This window comes from Hipposideros armiger, unplaced genomic scaffold, assembly GCF_001890085.2.
Source record: "Hipposideros armiger isolate ML-2016 unplaced genomic scaffold, ASM189008v1 scaffold_922, whole genome shotgun sequence".
Taxonomy (NCBI): Eukaryota; Metazoa; Chordata; class Mammalia; order Chiroptera; family Hipposideridae; genus Hipposideros; species Hipposideros armiger.
In genome coordinates this window covers 578,979-599,000 of record NW_017732272.1, presented here as the reverse complement: position 1 = coordinate 599,000, position 20,022 = coordinate 578,979, and the positions used below count along the sequence as shown (strand labels likewise).

The 20,022-nt window shown below is 35.4% G+C and overlaps 1 protein-coding gene across 1 annotated transcript; it reads right to left on the bottom strand.

The window, feature by feature from the left end:
• Positions 1-1,311: 1,311 nt before the first annotated feature.
• LOC109375271 (natural killer cells antigen CD94-like) lies at positions 1,312-6,735 on the bottom strand. Its single transcript, XM_019630561.1, has 6 exons — positions 6,546-6,735; positions 6,232-6,324; positions 6,030-6,092; positions 3,190-3,341; positions 2,254-2,357; positions 1,312-1,467 (listed from the first exon to the last, which is right to left on the bottom strand). Exons 1-6 carry the CDS (start codon positions 6,550-6,552, stop codon positions 1,329-1,331), a joined length of 558 nt encoding a protein of 185 aa, XP_019486106.1. The 5' UTR covers positions 6,553-6,735; the 3' UTR covers positions 1,312-1,328.
• Positions 6,736-20,022: the final 13,287 nt, after the last annotated feature.

Genomic DNA, 20,022 nt, shown 5'->3' with positions numbered 1-20,022 from the left:
CCCACTTGCCTTTATATTTCTTATGTATCTATAAAACCTTCCATCCATTCTAGGAACAGGGTGATGGCCTTTGGACATGAGTCTACCATCCTTCCAGAATGCTGGCATTCTGAATAAACCTGCCTCTCTTTTCACCAAAAAAAAAAAAAAAATTCAAAAGATGTTATATCCCATCCACTATTTTTCGAAATATAACTTTAATGCATTTTCCTAAGTCAATTTTCATACCAGAATGTGAAGAGTTTAGCTTGTCATCCTATTACATTTAAATTTTGAGAAATAAAAAACAAGAGGTCTTCTGTTCTTCTGGATATTTATATATTAAGTATTAATTTGGAATCTTAATTATTATGATTTAATTGAAATATAAAACTAGAAAGCAAACACAGATGTCAATATAAATTTTTTAAGGCAGTTAAAAAGGGAATGGCTTTTGATATCTGTGGAGTCAGAAAAGTCGCATCCAGGCCACAGGCATCAGAACTCATTGTGTCCCAGTCCTTCTTTGATACACTCAGAAACCCCTCAGTCAAATGGATTGCTCCCTCCTCCACAAAAAAAGGGAAAGTAGCTCATATTTTACACATAACTCCTAGGAAAAAGTTTTTGGATTATTTAACGATTGAGATCATCAATAAGCATGTAAGTGACTCTGTTACTGATGCATAAGCATAAAGGGAGAAACATCTGTGGAGTAAAGAAATAGCTATTGTAAATTTATGTGGTCAGGGTTTGTGTCCTTTACCTTTGCAAATCTCAGAGCAGTCTCACAGGACCCACATATTTGGCCAAAGACTTATGATGGTTCTGCAGAACTCAGGGGTATCAAGAGAAGACACACCTGTGCTCCCCTCTAAGGCTGAAAGACACACATGAGGAAACAGTCCTATGGCACTTTTAGCTCTAATTTAAAACATGTAAATGGATAAATACCCAGAAAGAGCTATCATCCAGAGAAGTGAGGTAGAGATGGTCTTTTATAATATACACAGGACTAAAATAACGTCAATATGCATGTTATAATGTAAATTTTTAAATTTCTGTAGAGGAAATTTACAACAATATGTATGAGAAAAGGTATTGCATGCAATATTGAACACATGAATTAAATTAAAATATTCATGAAATTATTTATCTTGATGCTTTATAATTTTACCTGTTGGTACACAATTTCATCAATCTTAAAACACAAGGTTTAAAACATAAACAATTATAAAAGAAAACAATTTGAAACATTTCACCTATCTTACAAATAGATATTAGTAATTTATTAAGAGGTAATTTACCATTCTTGGTAATACTTGACCTTGTTGGGCACCCGTTCTGCCCTAAGAAACACCTAAATAAGCTGCTATAAGCTGTTTCTTACAGATATAATGGCTTTTTCTTTCACAGGCTTCGCCACGAACACCAGTGCTGCCATACAATAAGCATTTCCGTGTATTTACGGTTTGAGAGAATGAAAATCTGTAATGAAAAATAAAATAGTACCATATGATAAAAGGAAAAGAGAATGTTCAGGGATGGTGCTTTTATTAAATGAGAGAACTTTTTAAAGCATTTTAATGAGATATTAGCATACTGATTGAACCATTGCATGATTTTCATTCAATAGCCACAGTTTTCACGATATTACAAAAAGCATTTCTTGCTTCAATAATCAACAGCATTGAGGTCAGGAAGTTTTTTTATACTTGCCATTGTTATTCATGGTTTTGATATGTAATAAACTTTGCTTCTATTGTGTTTAAAGAAGTATGGGCTAATGTAGCCTAGGAAGAGAAATCAGAGCATAAAATTTGTCATTGTATAGTGCTGCAAATACCATGCTTATAAATGAACTTAAGATTCTAAGATTACAAATATGCAGAAGCCCAGCATATTTGAAACATGAGGATGCAGAGAATATTGGGCTTCCCCAGAATAAAGAAAATGGTGGCTATCCTGTTTTCCCGGGACAGCTTCTGTGTGTGAGCATCGGTACATGCACAGCACATCCAAGTGTGTGTACCAAGGAAGAAAGAGAAAGTCAAAAGCTCTTTTATGGTCACAAGTACACCAACTTCATGTCACTTGGGCATAAACTTGGATGTTCTAGATGGGGCTAAAATTGTTACCATTTTGTATCTATTCTCTTTTCTGTATTCCTAGGCTCCAGGGAGGTTATTTTAGCTACAGAATCCCCAGATGTTACATTCTTTGGTCAGGCCTAAGGATAAACTCATAAAAAGGCCTTGAGTGGGAGAAACTTACAGATCTGGGGAGAGAGCAGAGCCATCCTCCCACAACCAGGCACCATGTTCTTTATTGTAAGACAGTCCAATCCAGAAAAGGAATATAGTTTGGTTCGTAAAACTCTGATGGGAAACAGACACAAACATATTAACTTAAATTGAATCTACTCTGGGAATAATGTGCTTTCCACAAAGTCAGTGTTCAGCATCAGATCCAGACTTCAAGTCACTTGAACTAAAATCCTGTCTTATTTCTAGTTTAGGAGGTATAGCCACATGTCCCATATTTTCTCACTATAAGGCCTGTTCATTTATGGAGACAAAGTATCACAAAATCTCATTCTTGAAGGAATGAAAAATATTATAAAGGGGTTAAATTTTCACAGAATACTTCCTTCACAGATACCAACAATCAAATTTGATCCCAAATCACCAATATCTTATTGGATAAAATTCTTGGATAGACCTACTCTACCTACATTCAACACATGCACTCTTCATGTACCTGGAGAAATCTTTCACTTTTTCTTAAGAACTGGGTAATTATTATGATCATGTTCTTCATATGCATTGCACATTTTATCCAAGAATGATAATGAAAGCTATATAATTACCAAAGAAATTATAATTTCAATTAAAGGTCTAAATATTTAAAAAGTTGTATGGTTGGTTATTTGAATGAAATAATGACATATTGTTTCTTTTTCGATTTCTCTAAAACATCTCTTGAACTTTATTTGGCAACCATCTTGAGTTTTTTTTCTTAATATAAATACTTGAGAAATTTCATGTAGGTTTTATACTGAGTATTTTATTATTATTAGAAAATCATTATTAGTTCTAATATAATCATCCAGTTATGATCTGACTGGAAATTGCAAAGTATTCTTCTTACTTCGATAACATATTTTTCGTAGGTCAAAGAAAGTGTAAGAAACTGCAATTAAATACATACCAAATCATCTTTGTTTTGCAACTGAAGCAGGCTAGAATTTTGAGAGGCACAGAAATTCCTGCTTTCGTTCCAAGTTTTTATTTTATTAGAAATGAAGTAACAGTTGCATCGGTACCTAATCCACTTTTCTTGACAAGAACAGCAGTGAGAGCCTAAAAGAAAAAATAAAGGATGACTGATGACATTGGAGTTTGAGGTTTTCTTTTAATTAATTGGTTAGTAAAATTATATAGCTTTCAAGTGTACAATTCTATAATACGTCATCTATATATTGCATTGTGTGCTCACCACCCAGAGTCAGTTCTCCTTCCATCACCATCTATTGACCTCCTTTACCCTCTTCTACCACTCCCCTCCCCCCTTACCCTCTGGTAACCATTAAACCATTGTTTGTGTCTATGAGTTTTTGCTTGTTTGTCTTGTTTGTTGCCTTAAGTTTTATATCCCACATATGAGTGAATCATATGGTTCTCGACTTTTTCATTCTAAGTTATTTTGATTGGCATGATAATCTCATGATCCTTCATTACGAGGCTCAATGTTTTAACTATTATTTACTCATCCTAAAATCATTTGTTATTTGTTTCCACAAATATTCTTTGAGAATCTACTACATACACCAAAGTTCAGAGGATATTTATGTGATTGAGTCAGACATGGCCCTTTTTCCTCATGGAGGTTATAACATTCAATTATTTATTAATTATCATGTTAATTAGGGTAATTATCCACAAGACATTCATTATATTAAAACATCCCTTAGAAGTGTGTAAAATTGGTGGGGGGAGGGGGGAGGAATGGTTAGAATAATCTTTTTTGAGGAAGTGACCGAAAGTTGAGCTCTGGTGTATACACTGAGTAAATTAGAGGAAAGAGATATTTAAAGAAGGTAAGCATTTTAGCATATTTCCTGAGTCAGAAAAGAGTATGGTATCTTGGGAGAAAATTGATATATATTTTCAATATTTTATTTCCAAAATGAACATAAATAAAACAATTAGTTTGAAGTTCAGTCATACAGTTTACCAGTGATAGTGCCTTAAACATGTACTATTCTCAATTTAGCTACTCACATGTTTGGCAAATGAATGGTTCTGAAGTTGTAGAGAGAATGGTGGTTACCAGTGTCTAGAGGGTGGGGGAAATGAAAACATGTTGACCAAATGGCATAAATTTCCACTTAGAAGATTAAAAAGTTTTGAGGATCTGCTGTATAGCATTGCGGATAGAGTTAACAATACTGTGTTATGTACTTCTAAATTCCTATGTAGTACATGTTAAATCTTCTCACAAAACAAAAGAAATGTTAATTATTTGACATGAAGGAGGTATTAGGTCATGCTACCACGGTAAGTATGTTGTAATATATAAGTATATCAAATGAACACAGTGTATACTTTAAATTACACAATGTTACACATCAATTATATCTCAATAAAGGTGGAAAAACAAAGAGAACCAAAAATATAAGTAAATGCTATAGGATCACAAAAGATGGTAAGACAACTTGCAGAACATTTGAAAAAACACATTTAAAAAACTGGACTTTGACCTGGCTTACACTGGATAAGTAGGGTCAGACTTGCAGGAAATCTCTTAAAAATGTGCAGAGGATCTGAATAGACATTTCTCCGAAGATGACATACAGCCAACATATATATGAAAAAATGCTCAACCTCATTAGCTATTAAGGAAATGTGAATCAAAAACAACGAAAAACAACCTCACACCTGTTAGAATGGCTATTATCAACAATTACAAGTGTTGGACAGGCTGTGGAGATAAAGGAACTCACATACGCTGCTGGTAGAAATGTAAACTGATACAGACACTATTGAAAACAGTATAGAGGTTCCTCAAATATTTAGAAAAGAATTATCATATGACCTACTAATCCCTTTTCTTGGCTTCTGGGTATCCATCTTTCCAAAATAACTGCAAACACTTACCCATAAAGAAATATGTACCTCTATGCTCATTGCAGCTTTATTCACGTGGCTAAGACATGGAAATAACCAGTGTCCTTTGATAGATAATTAGATAAAAAAGATGTGGTACATATACACAGTGAAATATTAGTCATAAGAAAAGATGAAATAGTGGATAGATCTTGAGATTATCATGCCAAGTGAAATAAGGCAGACAGAAAAATTCAAAATTCGTATGAATTCATTTGTATGTGACATATAAAGCTGAAAGCAACAAAAGAAGAAGACAAAGAAACAAAAACTCATAGACACAGACAACAGTTTGGTGGTTAGCAAAGGGTAAGGGGGTGAGAATGAGGTTGAAGAGGGTAGAGGGGATTTAACTTATAGTGATGAAAGGAAATTTCACTTTGGGTGGTGAACACACAATGCAATATTTAGATGATGTATTATAGAATTGCACACTTGAATCCTATATAATTTTATTAACTAATGTCACCCAAATAAACTTAATTAATTAATTGCAAAAATCTCTGCATTATATTCTGAATTATTGAATAAATAGAAGGAAAATTATAGAGATATATAAGTATGAGCAATCCCGGGAGAGTAATTATGATTAGCTGAAATATTTATTATAATTTATTTTTCATTTGTTACTTAAACGTAAGTACTCATATAGAAAAAAATATTTCATTTCAGGCTATCTTACCCTTATTAATTAAATAAATAAACGATGCACATCAGTGTAGTTTAATTCTTACATTACAAAACAATAAAATGAGACTATCCTACAATTAGTACTTAAACTTGTATTCCTATGTGTAATGGTTCATCAAGCTTCTGTGTGGAAAAACCAGGCTGTCTAATTTCATCCTGCACAAACATTAAGTTCCAAAGTATGGACCTTACCTTCCTGAATTTCTGTGGTTCCTTCTGTTGATGACGTTGGCCGAATATTTTGTTTACGAAATGCTACAGGAAATGAGTAGAAATTACTTAATTATAAACAGGTTTATGGGATAACAAATCATTACACATCAGTAAATTGAAACATTTATTATTAAACTTTTCATCACAGTTTTGATTTTGATATAGACTTGCTTATACTTACAATTTTTCAACAATATCCCCAAAGTAGCCATCAACACAAGGCACGTTACTGCTAAGATCCCAGAAATCAACCTCCATGGAGTGGTCTGAAAAGCTGTATAGAAAGAAAGGTCGGGTGATGCCTTAAAGAGCAAACCCAAGAGCTGAAGGTGTAAAAGCAGAAACCTGGAGGAGAGAATTTAAAAAGTTCTTTGCTTTGAAAACCCAATTATCCTGCCAATCCAACATTGAAAAATGAAGACATTCCATTCAGAAGTCCACCTAACTCCAAAATTTTTATGAATATGCTTAATTTAATGACTCGGGCTGACATACCTGCCATGAGAACTGCTGTTCCAGTGTCGATACTGGTAAGACGCAATGTGTGCTTGTTCAAGAAGCACGTTGTTGGATCATGGAATTGAGCCAGAGGCTAGGAATATGAACGTTGTTTATGTAGAAATTCAAAACAAAATTGTATATTTTAGTCATGTTCTTCAATCATGCATTGGTGAGACACGATGTATATAAGATGAACGAGAAGCAGTAAATTCACTAGCTTCTAAAATGTTCTGGAAACCACAATACAGGAAATTCTCAGTGCATATATGTAAGGTGAATTCTTTGACTATCAAAGAAGAGCGTGAGAGAAAGTTTGTTTCTTTTGATCTTTAAATATCTATCATCTTTAAAAAGTATTTGAAATAGAGAATAAAATATACTGAAAGCTGAGGTGAAGTTACTTAATGTAATAAAGTCCCACAAAGCGTTTTACTCTTTTAATAATGAGAAACATTTACAATTTATCTTGTACAAAACACAGATTAAAGCACTTGGCATATATTAGCTCATTTATTTCTGAGAATGTCTTGATAATAAAGATACATAAATATACTCATTTTAATGATGAGAAAAGTAAGGCAGATGTGCACACTTGACTAAACTCACTAACTTTGAATCCCAGGCAGCCTTTCTCCAGAGCACATATGCACATATTTCATATCACACCTATTCTTCTGTGTGTCACTGTGTTTTTTAATTTTCATTTTTTTTAAAGCAGAGATTCATTGCTATTTCCATCCCTCATTCTGTGCTTCTGACACTGCCTCATTAACTCAGCTATTACTAAAAGAAAATGTCAAAAAGTTAGCACCAGAGTGACTCCCCATTACTGTTCCATGAACACACACACACACACACACACACATGCGCACACACACACACACACACACACACACACACACATTCACACCTGTGCTCTACACCTGCCTCAGCTGGTCTAGGCCCTTCAGTGACTCTGTACTCTCCAGGTTCTGTTCCCTGAAATCTTTGAACATGACTGCAGTTGCTTTATGTACTTATTTGTACTAATACTTTAAGTATCATATTAGTTACTGTGTTATCTCATTCAGATAATATACTGATAATTGAATTTACAAGGTTTTGTCCTCAAATGAATACCCTATCGGGAGAATTAAAATGTGGCACAGATGGGCTGAATAAGAACCTTGAGAGTAAGGATCTTGCTCTATGATTATATATCTGGAAATATAATCTACCATTCACCCCATATGAAGCAAACTTCCTACGTTTTTTGTTGTTTTATTATATATGTTTAAGTAATACAATATGTCAGAGATGCAACTTTTTGAAAAAGATGGACTTATCAACCAAAAAAAAAACAAACTAAAAGGAAAAAAAAAACAAGAATTGTGATTTGGTATCTCAGGTTCCCTAGAATTAAAAGTTTCCATCCTTTTAATTTGCATTTTGTGAATAGAAGTGCTTTCTCTGAACCACAAAAATGGATAACATTTAAATTCTTACCTGATAGTGCAAACATAAAAATTCGTCTTCCATATTTTATGTAAATCCAAGTGGAGATACATAATGTATAACTGATCCTTTGCCCACTTGAAGTCTATTCTTTTTCAGTTTTAATGTTAGACAAAGCTGAAAAAGCAAAAACTGCCTAATTTTGCTCATTTTTGCCCCATATACATTGCCTTAACTAAATAGAAGTTTAAGGGTTTGCTTTCAGCTTTAGTTTTGAAAATATACAATTTTGTGACAGAATATATCATAGGGGTTATTACTACACTTCCAATACTAACAGAACCATCTTCATTTGGAAATTACTGTAAGTTTTCAGAACCATATTTGATGAGACTTAAATCAACTGTTGCCTTTTATTTTTCATCTTTGTTCACTGACTCAGAAGTAAATTCCATCAAAGGTGTGTTAAACACCTCATATGTTAATCTCTTAATCTGGAACAGAGTATGTGCTAAAGTCATAAATATCCCAGGTCCTTTTGTCATATATATATATATATATATATATATATATATATATATATACATACATACATATATGTATATATATATATATATGTGGGGACTGTTTGGGATGCAAGCTTTAAATAAAGAAATGGGTGAATTGTGTTCCCCATTCCTAAGACTATGAAAAACTTTCTTGACAGGATGATAAAAAAAATAAACTAATGGTGTGATGGTGGAGGAGGGTAAGTAGATAAAAGAAGAGAGGACAGAGTGGCCAGACTGAGTGCAACAGACAGGCAGGAAACATCCTGTGAGCAGAGAGAAGGCAGGGTCCTTCATCAACATCCCAAATCATTATGAGAAGTGAGTAAACATCTGAAGACAACTCTATTCTCTTACCATTTTCAGGAGAAAATTTCTATTTTGAAAAGATAGCATCCATCAAATTTAATACCATCAGATACCTAGTTTCCTGCAATATTGAATAATTTTTGTAAGCCCTCAGCAAAATAAAAAAAATAATAATAACAGCAATGAATTAATTAAAAACCTAGATGCAACTCTAATAGTCAGGTAGCAAAGGCTATTTCTGAACCTTGGTTTTGTTAGACAAAAGAGCTCCAAGATACATTCTTGGCTAGAAAGTGAGAAAGCAGCTCTTTAGACTTTTACCGAGAAATGTGATAAAAGTGTAAAAAACAGAATGAAAAGCAGTGCCTCTTAGAGCAAGACAAAGTGAGAACAAGTACAAAAATACTTGTTCATTTTCATAAATCCTTCAGCGTTTTTGTTTTATAAAATACATACATGTTTTGCCTTGGAGAAAAACAAAAAACAAAACAATAGACAGTTGAGAGAAAAACTCCAAAAAGAATAATGGTTTGGCTTTTATAGTCATATTGTAATTATACTTTAAAATAATACTGAAGTTATTTTAACCTGTGTTGGCCCGTTGAGTGGTAACATGGTGAAATCAAGTCCTATGTGCCTCAGTCATGTCTTCAGTGCTTGAAATATACAAGTAGATGCAAAATAAGAATATCAGTTCAAGTATCTGAAGATATCTCTGTAACATTATTATGCAAGTGAGTTTTACAAAACATGACACATGATATTTAGGAAAAGTGTTTTCTGGATTAATCAGGAAAAAAAAAGGACAAGCGAGAAAGCACAAGGAAAAACACCCAAGAGAAAAAATAGACAGAGCTGAACAAAAGTGAGCAGGACATAGACTGTGTTTCTCTTGGGAAAATGTGGAAGCGATCACTGAGAGAATCCTGGTTTCATATCAAAACGTTCAAATTAAGTTTAATGAATTTTTTTTTAAAAACAGGAAAAATGTTAAATAATAATTTTATTTAAAGTAGAGATAAATTTAATCATTTCCAATATAAATGGCTTAATAATTATTTACATAACATTTTTACAATGAGATAAACACATGTTGATCGTTTACTGTGTTGTAAAATGAAAGAAATGAGCATTTTCTAAGGTATAACTTCCCAATTTTAATCATATAAGATTTGAATTTTTCCAAAGAAAATAGTTAAATAAACTATTTTTTACAAATATAACAGTGTTAATTTCATAACATTTCCCATTTCCTGCACTCTACAGGATGATAAAATAGAGTTCATATGTATCTGTGTGTGTGTGTGTGTGTGTGTGTGTGTGTGTGTGTGTGTGTGTGTGCGCGTGCGCTCACAAAAGGAACAGAAATCTAAAATTTTTACGAGCCCAGAAACACTTTCGTCCTGTGAGCCTGCTGCAATATCTGGGTAGAGGTAAGTTATTATTGTTTCCTTTGTTTTCTTGTCTCAAATTTCAGGTCCTTTGACCTTACTTTTAGTGCAAGTCTGTGAAATGTGAATTGCGTGGTCAGACCCCAGCTTGAACTAAAAAAAAGCAAAAAATCATTCGAACCAGAAGACACCTAACCATTATGGTTGAAAGCAGAGCCATCCTTTCATAACCAGGGGCTCAGTGTCTGACTGTACACAGGTGGTGCAGAGTTTCTGAGCCTGGTGGGAACAGAGTCAAACACAGGAAATGAATGCCTTTCATCGCAGCTCCGATGACACAAGATTCGTATATTTACTTCTGCCTGTGCAAGTCTGGACACCTTGCATTTTGAATAAAGTAAATGCATGGCATCAGCCTCAGCCATTTAAAGTCATTCTCAAAAATTACTTGTCCTATAGTAAAACAATAATCATATGAATCATTTTTCTCTTTCTTGATATAGTGCCCCCCAACCCCCAAACCCTCTCTCTCTCCACATTCAGCTATGGAATACAAATCAGCACCAAATTGCACTCAGCAGAGGTCAGAACTTAAATGTTTTAAGCAACGGTTCCTTCCTAAGTAATAACAGAGCCCATAGCCAGACATATGAATTCAATGAAACTTGGTGAATAGAACACTGGGTCTGTCTTAGAGTGTCTACAGTCTGTCAGCTTAGGTTTTGAATGCAGCATTAGCAAGACTTTCTTTATTAAAAAGATGCACTAATTTTTTTTTCTACATCTGATATGGTTCCACATCTTATTTCAGAGACATAGAAAAAGCTACATTAGTTTAAATCAAATGACAGTGATGACTGAAAAATTATTATGATTCAAAGCACTTTAATTTGTTAAATAAATCAAGGGATGAGATAAATTTTACTCTCTATTGAAGCCACATGTTAGAATTATGATCACCTTTTTTATCTTTAATTTCCTTAATTACAAAACAGAAAATTCATGTTTATTTAAATAATACATCAAATAGTAAGAATCTTAAATATGTATACTTTATTCATGACTTAGACCATTTGATGAAATAATATATCTTAGTATTTAATGACCAATTTTTTATGTATTCTAATTTTTTTTTTTAAAGGAGGGCAGTGTCACTGGCCCTCATATGTGGGATCCGAACCGGGGCTCTCTGGCATCCCAAGCCAGTTCTTAACCATCACATCACTCGGCCAGCCCATATTCTAAATTTTTCTAAGAGTTTAATAACCATTTCCAAAAACCTGAATTTTACGCTATTCATGTAATTTGTTAATGTACCTTATGTCAATTTTATAATAAGCATTTTAGAGTACAAGTAATAAACTGATAAAATGTTCAAAAGTCCACTTAAAGTTCAGCTGAATTATGAAGTATTTTCGATTTCTCTCAAAGGAACCTGTGTGATACTTGGTTTGAGAAAATATTGATGTAGCACTACTCTCTATCTGAAATAAACTGGGACTCTGACAATCACAGACGCCCCTATCAAGATTTTTGCATCCTTACAGCATCTGTCCCCAATCTACTCTGAGACATGCCACAGTCACAGAAGAGGGAGAGACAACTTCAGAAAGAAAGGAAGAAAGGACTCACTAAAATTGTGAAGTTTTAGGGCCGAGCGAGTGGCGCGATGGTTAAGAACTGGCTTGGGATGCCAGAGGGCCCCAGTTCGGATCCCACATATGAGGGCCAGTGACACTGCCCTCCACAGCTAATGCTGAACAACAGCTCAACCTGGAGCTGGGCTGCCGTGAGTCGCTGATGACGGGGTAGGCTGCAGCCCCTGCTGCAGTGGGTTGCCATGGGCTACAGTGTGTAGCCAGCGGCCAGTGTGAGTGGCCAGCAACTGCTGTGAGCAGCCATCCAGAAGCCGGCGACTGATCTGCCTCACCCAGGAAGAGCGCAATGATGGTGCCAACTTGGGCCAGTGAAGCAACGTCCTCCACAACTAGACTGAAGACCAAAATGACAGCAACTTGTCTGTTCCCTTTCCCCCAATTCCCCAGCCCTGTTCCCATCCCCCCAATTCCCCAATAAAAATCTTTACCAAAAAAAAATTGTGAAGATTTAGCAAGATCATATAAGGTAAATAGGATTTGGAAATAGAAAGCTATGGTTACTACAGAGTTACAACTGGATAACAGACCTGCCTCATATCAAATCCATTTAAGGCAGAAATAACTCAACAAACATATTCTTTCTTCTCACACATTTGAATATAACATAACTTACATATTAAAAAGTAATGAAATATAAAGTTTGGTAAGCATCAGATCCAACACCCATGCAACTACCACCCCTGTCAAGAAATACAAAATCCCAGGATCACCAAGATCTTTCCTCATTTAAATTTCCAGTTAGCATCCTCTTTCTCCTTACATATATTACCACCACCAAGACCTCTAACATTATCTGGACATCTAATGTGTACTATGTGTTAGTTTTGCCTGTTTTCCAAATTTATGTAACTAGAACAATGTAAGAAAATTCTTTTGTGTTTAGCTTATTCTCCTCAAGTTCTTGTGATAGTCATCCAAGACACCTCTCCATCTTAACGACGATGACTAGGCTAGATGTAAATTACTGTGGCTGGTGGATAAGACACACAGATTGATTGAAATCAGTTGGGACCCAGTTTGGATACTAGAGTGGGGTCAACTTTGCTGCCAACAAAGGGATCATAATGATTATTAAATTAAAAAAAATTTAAACATGGAACTGCTAGGAGGATGAACTTTGGGAAATTTCATCTTTTTTCAGTAATATTTTCGTTGTTTTTGTTTAATTTTTTTTCCCAAGCATTGGTCTTTGTGAATGAGTCTACCACTAAGTGCAAAGTCTAGCAACTTAAAATAATAAACATGTATTATATTACACAGCTTCTGAGGATTAGGAATCCTTGAACAATATAGAGGCAGTTTCTCTCACGACTCAGGTTCTCTCATGAGGTCACTGTGAAAATAATGGTGGGTGCTTTGTAGTCATCTGAAGGCTTGACTAGGGCGGGAAAGTCTGTCCAAGACAGGCTTATTATGTACATGTTGGAAATAGACTAGACTTCATTGTTATTTGTTCATAAGCGGCTTTAGTACCTTATCACATGATCCTTTCATTAGGGCTTCTCATGGTTCCATAGTTGGCTTCCCCAGATCAAGTGATCCAAAGGGAGAAAAGAGGGTGAAGCCACACTGTCCTTTGTAAACTAGACTCAGGAGTGGCATGCTATCATTTCCACTGTATTCCACTGTTCACACAGATCAACCCTGATTCAGTGTGGAAGGAAATCATCAAAGGCATGTGCACCAGAAAGTGGGGATCATGGGGGGCATCTTGCAGGTTGAATATAACACCTGCTTTATGGATTTTCAGCTTTTATAGTGAGCACAGACTGATAAAGTAAGACACAACTGTTTTAGTACTGTAACACTTCTAAGTACAATTACAACAATTAGATGTGACCCAAAATGGATAAGCCAAGTGGAGAGTAGGGTTGGTGCCTCCATGGTCGCATTATACACACTTGGACAGGGGCTGGTAACCTGGCCTGTGGAGCAATGGGTCTCACCATCTATTTTGGTAAATCAAGTTCCTTTGTAAGAAAGCCGAAAAATCATTTACATGTGTTCTGTGTCTTAAATTGCACTGCAATGACAGAGTTGAGTAGTTTCCAAGAAACTGGCTCACAAAGTGGAAAATATTTACGATCCAGTACTTCAGAGTGTTTTTCAATCCATGCATTAGATCTAAAAAGAAAACATTCAAACTGTAAAAAATAATGGAAATAAATAAGGGGGTTACATGTTCCAAATATTTGCAGTATTATTTAATTTAAAGAGATCATAATGCTCCAAGGCGCATATGCATATAATGCTTGTAATAATGGCAAATAATATGATACAACAGAGAAAGAGAATTCAAATAAGAAGGTGAAGACCAAACAACTTCCAGGAACAATCTCCCCAATGTTTTTCTTATTTGTGCAGAGACCTAATCCTTCACAGGATGGAACTGCTGATATTTGGGTGATGAAACTTGGTTTCAGGAGAGCTGGGGCAGAAGTTTCCCGAGAGTCTTGTCACATAGTGGACACAGGGTCTCTAACCAATTAGTAATACCTCAGTTGTAACTTATCAAGAAACAAGTTGGGGGCCATCCGAGTGGCGCATTGGTTAAGAGCTGGCTTGGGACGCCAGAGGGCCCCAGTTCGGATCCCACATATGAGGGCCAGTGACACTGCCCTCCACAGCTAAGATGCTGAACAACAGCTCAACCTGGAGCTGGGTTGTCATGAGTTGCCGGCAACAGCGTAGGCTGCAGCCCCTGCTGCAGTGGGTTGCCATGGGCTACCGTGTGTAGCCAGCAGCCAGAGTGAGCGGCCAGCAGCTGCTGTGAGCAGCGTCCAGAAGCCGGCGACTATTCTGCCTCGCCTGGGAAGAGTGCAATGATGGTGCCAACTTGGGCCAGTGAAGCAACGTCCTCCACAACTAGACTGAAGAACAAAACAACAGCAACTTGTCTGTTCCCCTTCCCCCGATTCCCCAGCACTGTTCCCATCCCCCCAATTCCCCAATAAAAACCTTAAAAAAAAAAAAAGAAACAAGTTGGCCTTAGGCCTCACTTGAGACTAATGAACTTTAAAATACTTACCATAAATAATTAGTCAGTTAATTAGTTAGATTGATAGTTAGCTCACTGTTCTTGTTATGGCCAAGAGGCAAAAACTGGTGCTTAAGCATCTCGGGAAATAAGCAAAGAGCTGTCCCAGTCCAGCTGTGAAATAATTATCTTGATTAGTCAACAGTAAAGGTCACTAATGGAGGAACTACAAATTTACACACTGGGTTAACTAGAAAAGGATTCTTTGTCCTGGCACATGTAAATTAAATTCCTAGTTACCTTGTCAGAAATTAAAAGGCAGTGTTTAAATTCGACAAACTATGCAGTAGCAATTAAAGCAAATTTCAGGAGTTCGTTAGTATGGTACACAGAGCTCTAAGATAACCTCTAAAGTTTTCATGCCCTGATATACCCCTGTATAACCCCCTCTCCTTTAGTTTCAGGGGCATTTGTGAATACAGGCATACCTCCTTTCTCCATCATTGTGCTTCACAGGTGTTGCATTTTTTACAAAAGGAAGGCAAGACCCTCCACCAGCAAAAGGATTATGATTAGTTTTTTTGGTGATACTTCCTGTATTAAGGTGGTTTGGAACCAAACGGGCAAAATCTCTGAGGTATGCCTGTATGATGGGATGTGACTCTGTGATTAGAACACAGTGAATGTCAAAGATGAGGCTACTTTTTCAGATGTAATTAAGGACCTACACTAGCCAATTTTCAGTAAATTGTAAGAGATGTTATTATTAGGGGTGAACCTGACCTAATCAGAACTCTGAAAAGGGATTATACAGTATAGATAGAGAGAAGAACCAGAGATGCTCTCCATGTGATCATGGAGAAGCAAGCAGCCATGGTGTGAGTGTCAGTGCACAGGGGCGGCCTCTGGGAGTGAGGGTCTCAGTCCTACAGACACAAAGAAGAAATTCTGCCAAAAGCCTCAGCTGGGAAGAGGAAGCTGAGTTTCAGATGAGAATGCAGCCTGGTCAAGACCCTGGTCCCAGCCTTGTGGAGCCACGAATAAAGGCAACAACTAACCACGCCATTTCCTATCCATAGATAATATGAGATTATAAACATGGGTTATTTTAAGTATTTAAAATACTCCTAATTTGTTGTGTACCAATATAAACATGTATTATATATATATATATATATATATATATATATATATATATAATATAAAATATATATAACATATATATACACACATGTATTTGAGTAATAAGAAGATAAAATTTTAAAAGTATAAGCTGTACAACATTATTGATTATATTCCCCAAACTGTCTTTCATATCCCTGTGGCAATATTGTGACTACCAATTTGTACTTTCAAATCCCCTCACCTTCTCCCCCATTCTCAACCCGCTTTCATCTAGCAACCATCAGTTTTTTTCTCCATATTTCTGAAACTATTTCTGTTTACTTTTCTCATTTATTTAGTTATTTAGATTCCACATATAAGTGAGATCATATGGTATCTGTCTCTCCGACTGACTGACTTATTTCACTTAGCATAATGTTCTCTAGGTCCATCCATATCATTGCAAATGATAAGATTTCATTATTCTTCATGTCCGAGGAATACTCCATTGTATAATGTACCACAGTTTCTTAATCCAGTCATGTACTGATGGGTATTTTGGTTGTTTCCATGTCTTGGCTATTGTGACTAGCACTGCAATGAACATAAGGACGCATACATTTTTTTAAATTAGCGTTTTGGATTTCTCTGGATAGATACCTAAGAGTGGGATTGCTGGGTCTTAAGGTAGTTCCATTTCCAGTTTTTTGAGATACCTCCATTCTGATTTCCAAAGTGGCTGCACCAGTCTGCAGTCCCACCAACAGTGCAAGAGGGTTCCTTTTTTTCCACAACCTCGCCAGCACTTGTTGTTTGTTGATTTATTGATGATAGCCATTCTAACTGGAGTGAGGTGGAATTTCATTGTGGTTTTTATTTGCATTTCTCTAATGATTAGTGAGGTACAGCATTTTTTCATATGTCTGTTGGCCATCTGTATGTCCCATTTAGAGAAATGCCTCTTCATGTACTCTGCCCATTTTTTAATTGGGTTGTTTTTTGTTGATGAGTTAAATGAGGGTGCAAATGGCACTTTTCTTATTGGAAACCACTTCATGGACTGTGTAGATGCCTCACCACTGCTCTGTACACCTGAAGCTGAAGCTGAATAATATTGAATGTCAACTAATATTATATATATTATCACACAATGTGGAGTACAGCATAGGGAATAGAGTCAATGGAATTATAACAGTTATATACATGTAGGAGGGGTAGTAGGCTGGGGGAGGGGGTTATCACTTTGTGAGGGGTGTAAATGTCTAACTATTACATTGTTTTGTACACCTGAAATGAATAAAATAATAATAATAATAATAATGATGTAAGCTAATTATTGTCAATATTATTTTGTTATACTGTGTGTTTCCAGGACATTCCCTTACCCTTTACATTAAACACTGAGATAGTCGCTCAAGTAGACCCTGCCATGTGCACTAGCCCATTTCACAGAAAAAAAAAAAAAGAGAGAGCAAAAGAAGAAAAGTAATGTGTCTTTCCTGAGAGAATATATGAGAAATCTCATTTCAGAGGGAAAACATTTTGTTTGTTTGTTTTTGTTTTTTAGTAAAAAGAACTTTACGTAAAAGAATCCTTTCCCACCCCAAAGGCTACTATTATATTTTCAGGGTGAAGGAGAGCAGAATGCAGGGAAGAGTGGGGGGAAGACTCAGCAAAATGAATGGGTCAGATGGTCCCGCACTGAGTGTGACCAACATGATCAGACCATGCTGTGAGAAAGTCACTCCACCGTGGGTGACCATATCCTCCATTCAACACAGAGCTTTACATCATAATTCCCTGAAATGATGTGGGAGCTGGAAAAACCTGAGTTGTAATTTGGAGGCAACGGGAATTTTCTTCTCTTGTGGGGGACAATTTTGACTAGATTATTCTCTGAAATCACACATCATCCACCATATTTATTACCTTCTGTTTACTCATTGCTCTTGGAACTGTAATGAATGTTTATGAGTTCTCAGAAAATAAATAGATTCGTCCCTGGACGTCTTAGGTGATGATGTGAAAAGTGATCATTTGAACCTATGCTTGGGTTTGGCTAAAGGAAAAAATTTGAGATTCATCCTGAACAAATATTATGAAAATGGACCATCTTTGGTTCATTATAGAGAAAACCACTCTAAGCAGGTAAAAAACAAACAAACAAACAAACAAAAACAAAAATTGAATTGCCTAATGGGAGGAAATCAGGCAGATGGGATAGGTGGGACAGAAAACTATTCATTTTCATTATCAGTGTTCCTACACTAATTTAGATTTGTAATTAAAAAGATATTATTGTGAAATCACATGGACAATAAAAAAACATACGAAATATCCATTAAGTAAAATGCATGTTCCCCTAGACCAACTTAAAAACATTTGAAAGATGTTATATCCCATCAATTATTTTTTGCAATATAACTTTAGTGCAATTTTCTAAGTCAATCTTCATTTCTAAGTCAATTCTTCACAAGAATGTGAAGAGTTCAGCTTGTAGTCCTATTATATTGGGTTGTCGGAAAAGTCATGACGTATTTTTTGTTTTTCATTGCAAAAATGCTTCATGACTTTTCAAACAACCCAATATTTGTATTTTGGAGAAATAAAAAATAAGAAGTCTTTAATTCTTCCTGGAATTTTATATATTAATTATTAATTTAGATTCTTAATTATTATGATTTAATTGAAATATAAAACTAGAAAGCAAACAAAGATGTTAATATAAATGTTTCAAAGTGTCTAAACAGCGGTTTAGATAGAGAGTAGGCTTTTGGTATCTGTGGGGTCAAGAAAGTCGCATCCAGGCCACAGGCATCAGAATTCGTTGTGTCCCAGTCCTTCTTTGATACACTCAGAAACCCCTCAGTAAAATGGATTGCTCCCTTTCCCACAAAAAATATAGGGAGTAGTTCATAATTTACACATAACTCTTAGGAAAATGTTTTGGGGATTAAAGAGCAATTAAGATCATCAATGCACATGTAAGTGACTCTTGTACTGATGGATAAGCATAAGACAAGAAATATCTGTGGAGTAGAGAAATAGCTATTGTAAATTTCTATGATCAGGGCTTGTGTCCCTTTACCTTTGTAAATCTGAAAGCAGTCACACAGGATCCACATATTTGGCCAAAGACTTATGATGGTTCTGCAGAACTCAGGGGTATCAAGAGAAGACACACCTGTGCTCCCCCTTGAGGCTGAATGACACACATGAGGAAACTGTCCTATGGCACTTGTAGCTCTAAATTAAAACATGTAGATGGATAAATACCCAGAAAGTACTAACTTCCAGAAAAGTGAGGTAGAGATGGTACTTTATAACATACACAAGACTGAAATGATGTTGATATGTATTTTATTATGTAAATTTTTAAATTTCTGTAGCAAACATTTACAACAATATATATAGAAGAATATATTGCATGCAATAATAAACACATGCTTTAAGTCAAAATATTCATGGAACTATTCATCTTGATGCTTTATAATTTTACCTGAAGGTGCAAAATTTCATCAACCTGAAAACACAGGGTTCCAAATATATGAAACAATTGTATAATAATAAACAATTTGAAACATTTCAATATACTAGAAGTAGATGATTAGTAATAACATAAGAGGCAAACTTGCCATTCTTAGTAATACGGCATCATGTTGCCCACCCCTTCTGCCCTAAGAAACACCTAAATAAGTTGTTTCTTACAGATATAACGATTTTTTTCCCCACAGGGTTCATCCAGAAAACTTCTGCTGATGCTATACATTATGCAGTTCTGTGTATTTACGGTTGGAGAGAACGAATATCTGTAATGAAAAATAAAATATTAACATGAAAAGAGGAAAAGAGAATGTTTAGGGATGGTGTTTTTATTCAATGAGAGAACTTTTCAAAGCATTGAATGAGATATTAACAAACTGAGCCATCGCATCTTTTTCATTCAATAGCCACAGTTATCACGATATACAATATTACAAGATTGATTTATTGCCTCAGTAATCAATAGCATTTAGGTCAGGGAGTTTTTGTTCTTGCCATTGTTATTAA

What these genes read in the sequence shown, in the direction of transcription:
- LOC109375271 (XM_019630561.1), bottom strand. An exon ending in GGGGATATTGTTGAAAAATT is followed by an intron (nt 6,093 to 6,231) that starts GTAAGTATAAGC and finishes CATTTCCTGTAG; the next exon opens with CATTTCGTAAACAAAATATT. An exon ending in AACCACAGAAATTCAGGAAG is followed by an intron (nt 3,342 to 6,029) that starts GTAAGGTCCATA and finishes TTTTTCTTTTAG; the next exon opens with GCTCTCACTGCTGTTCTTGT.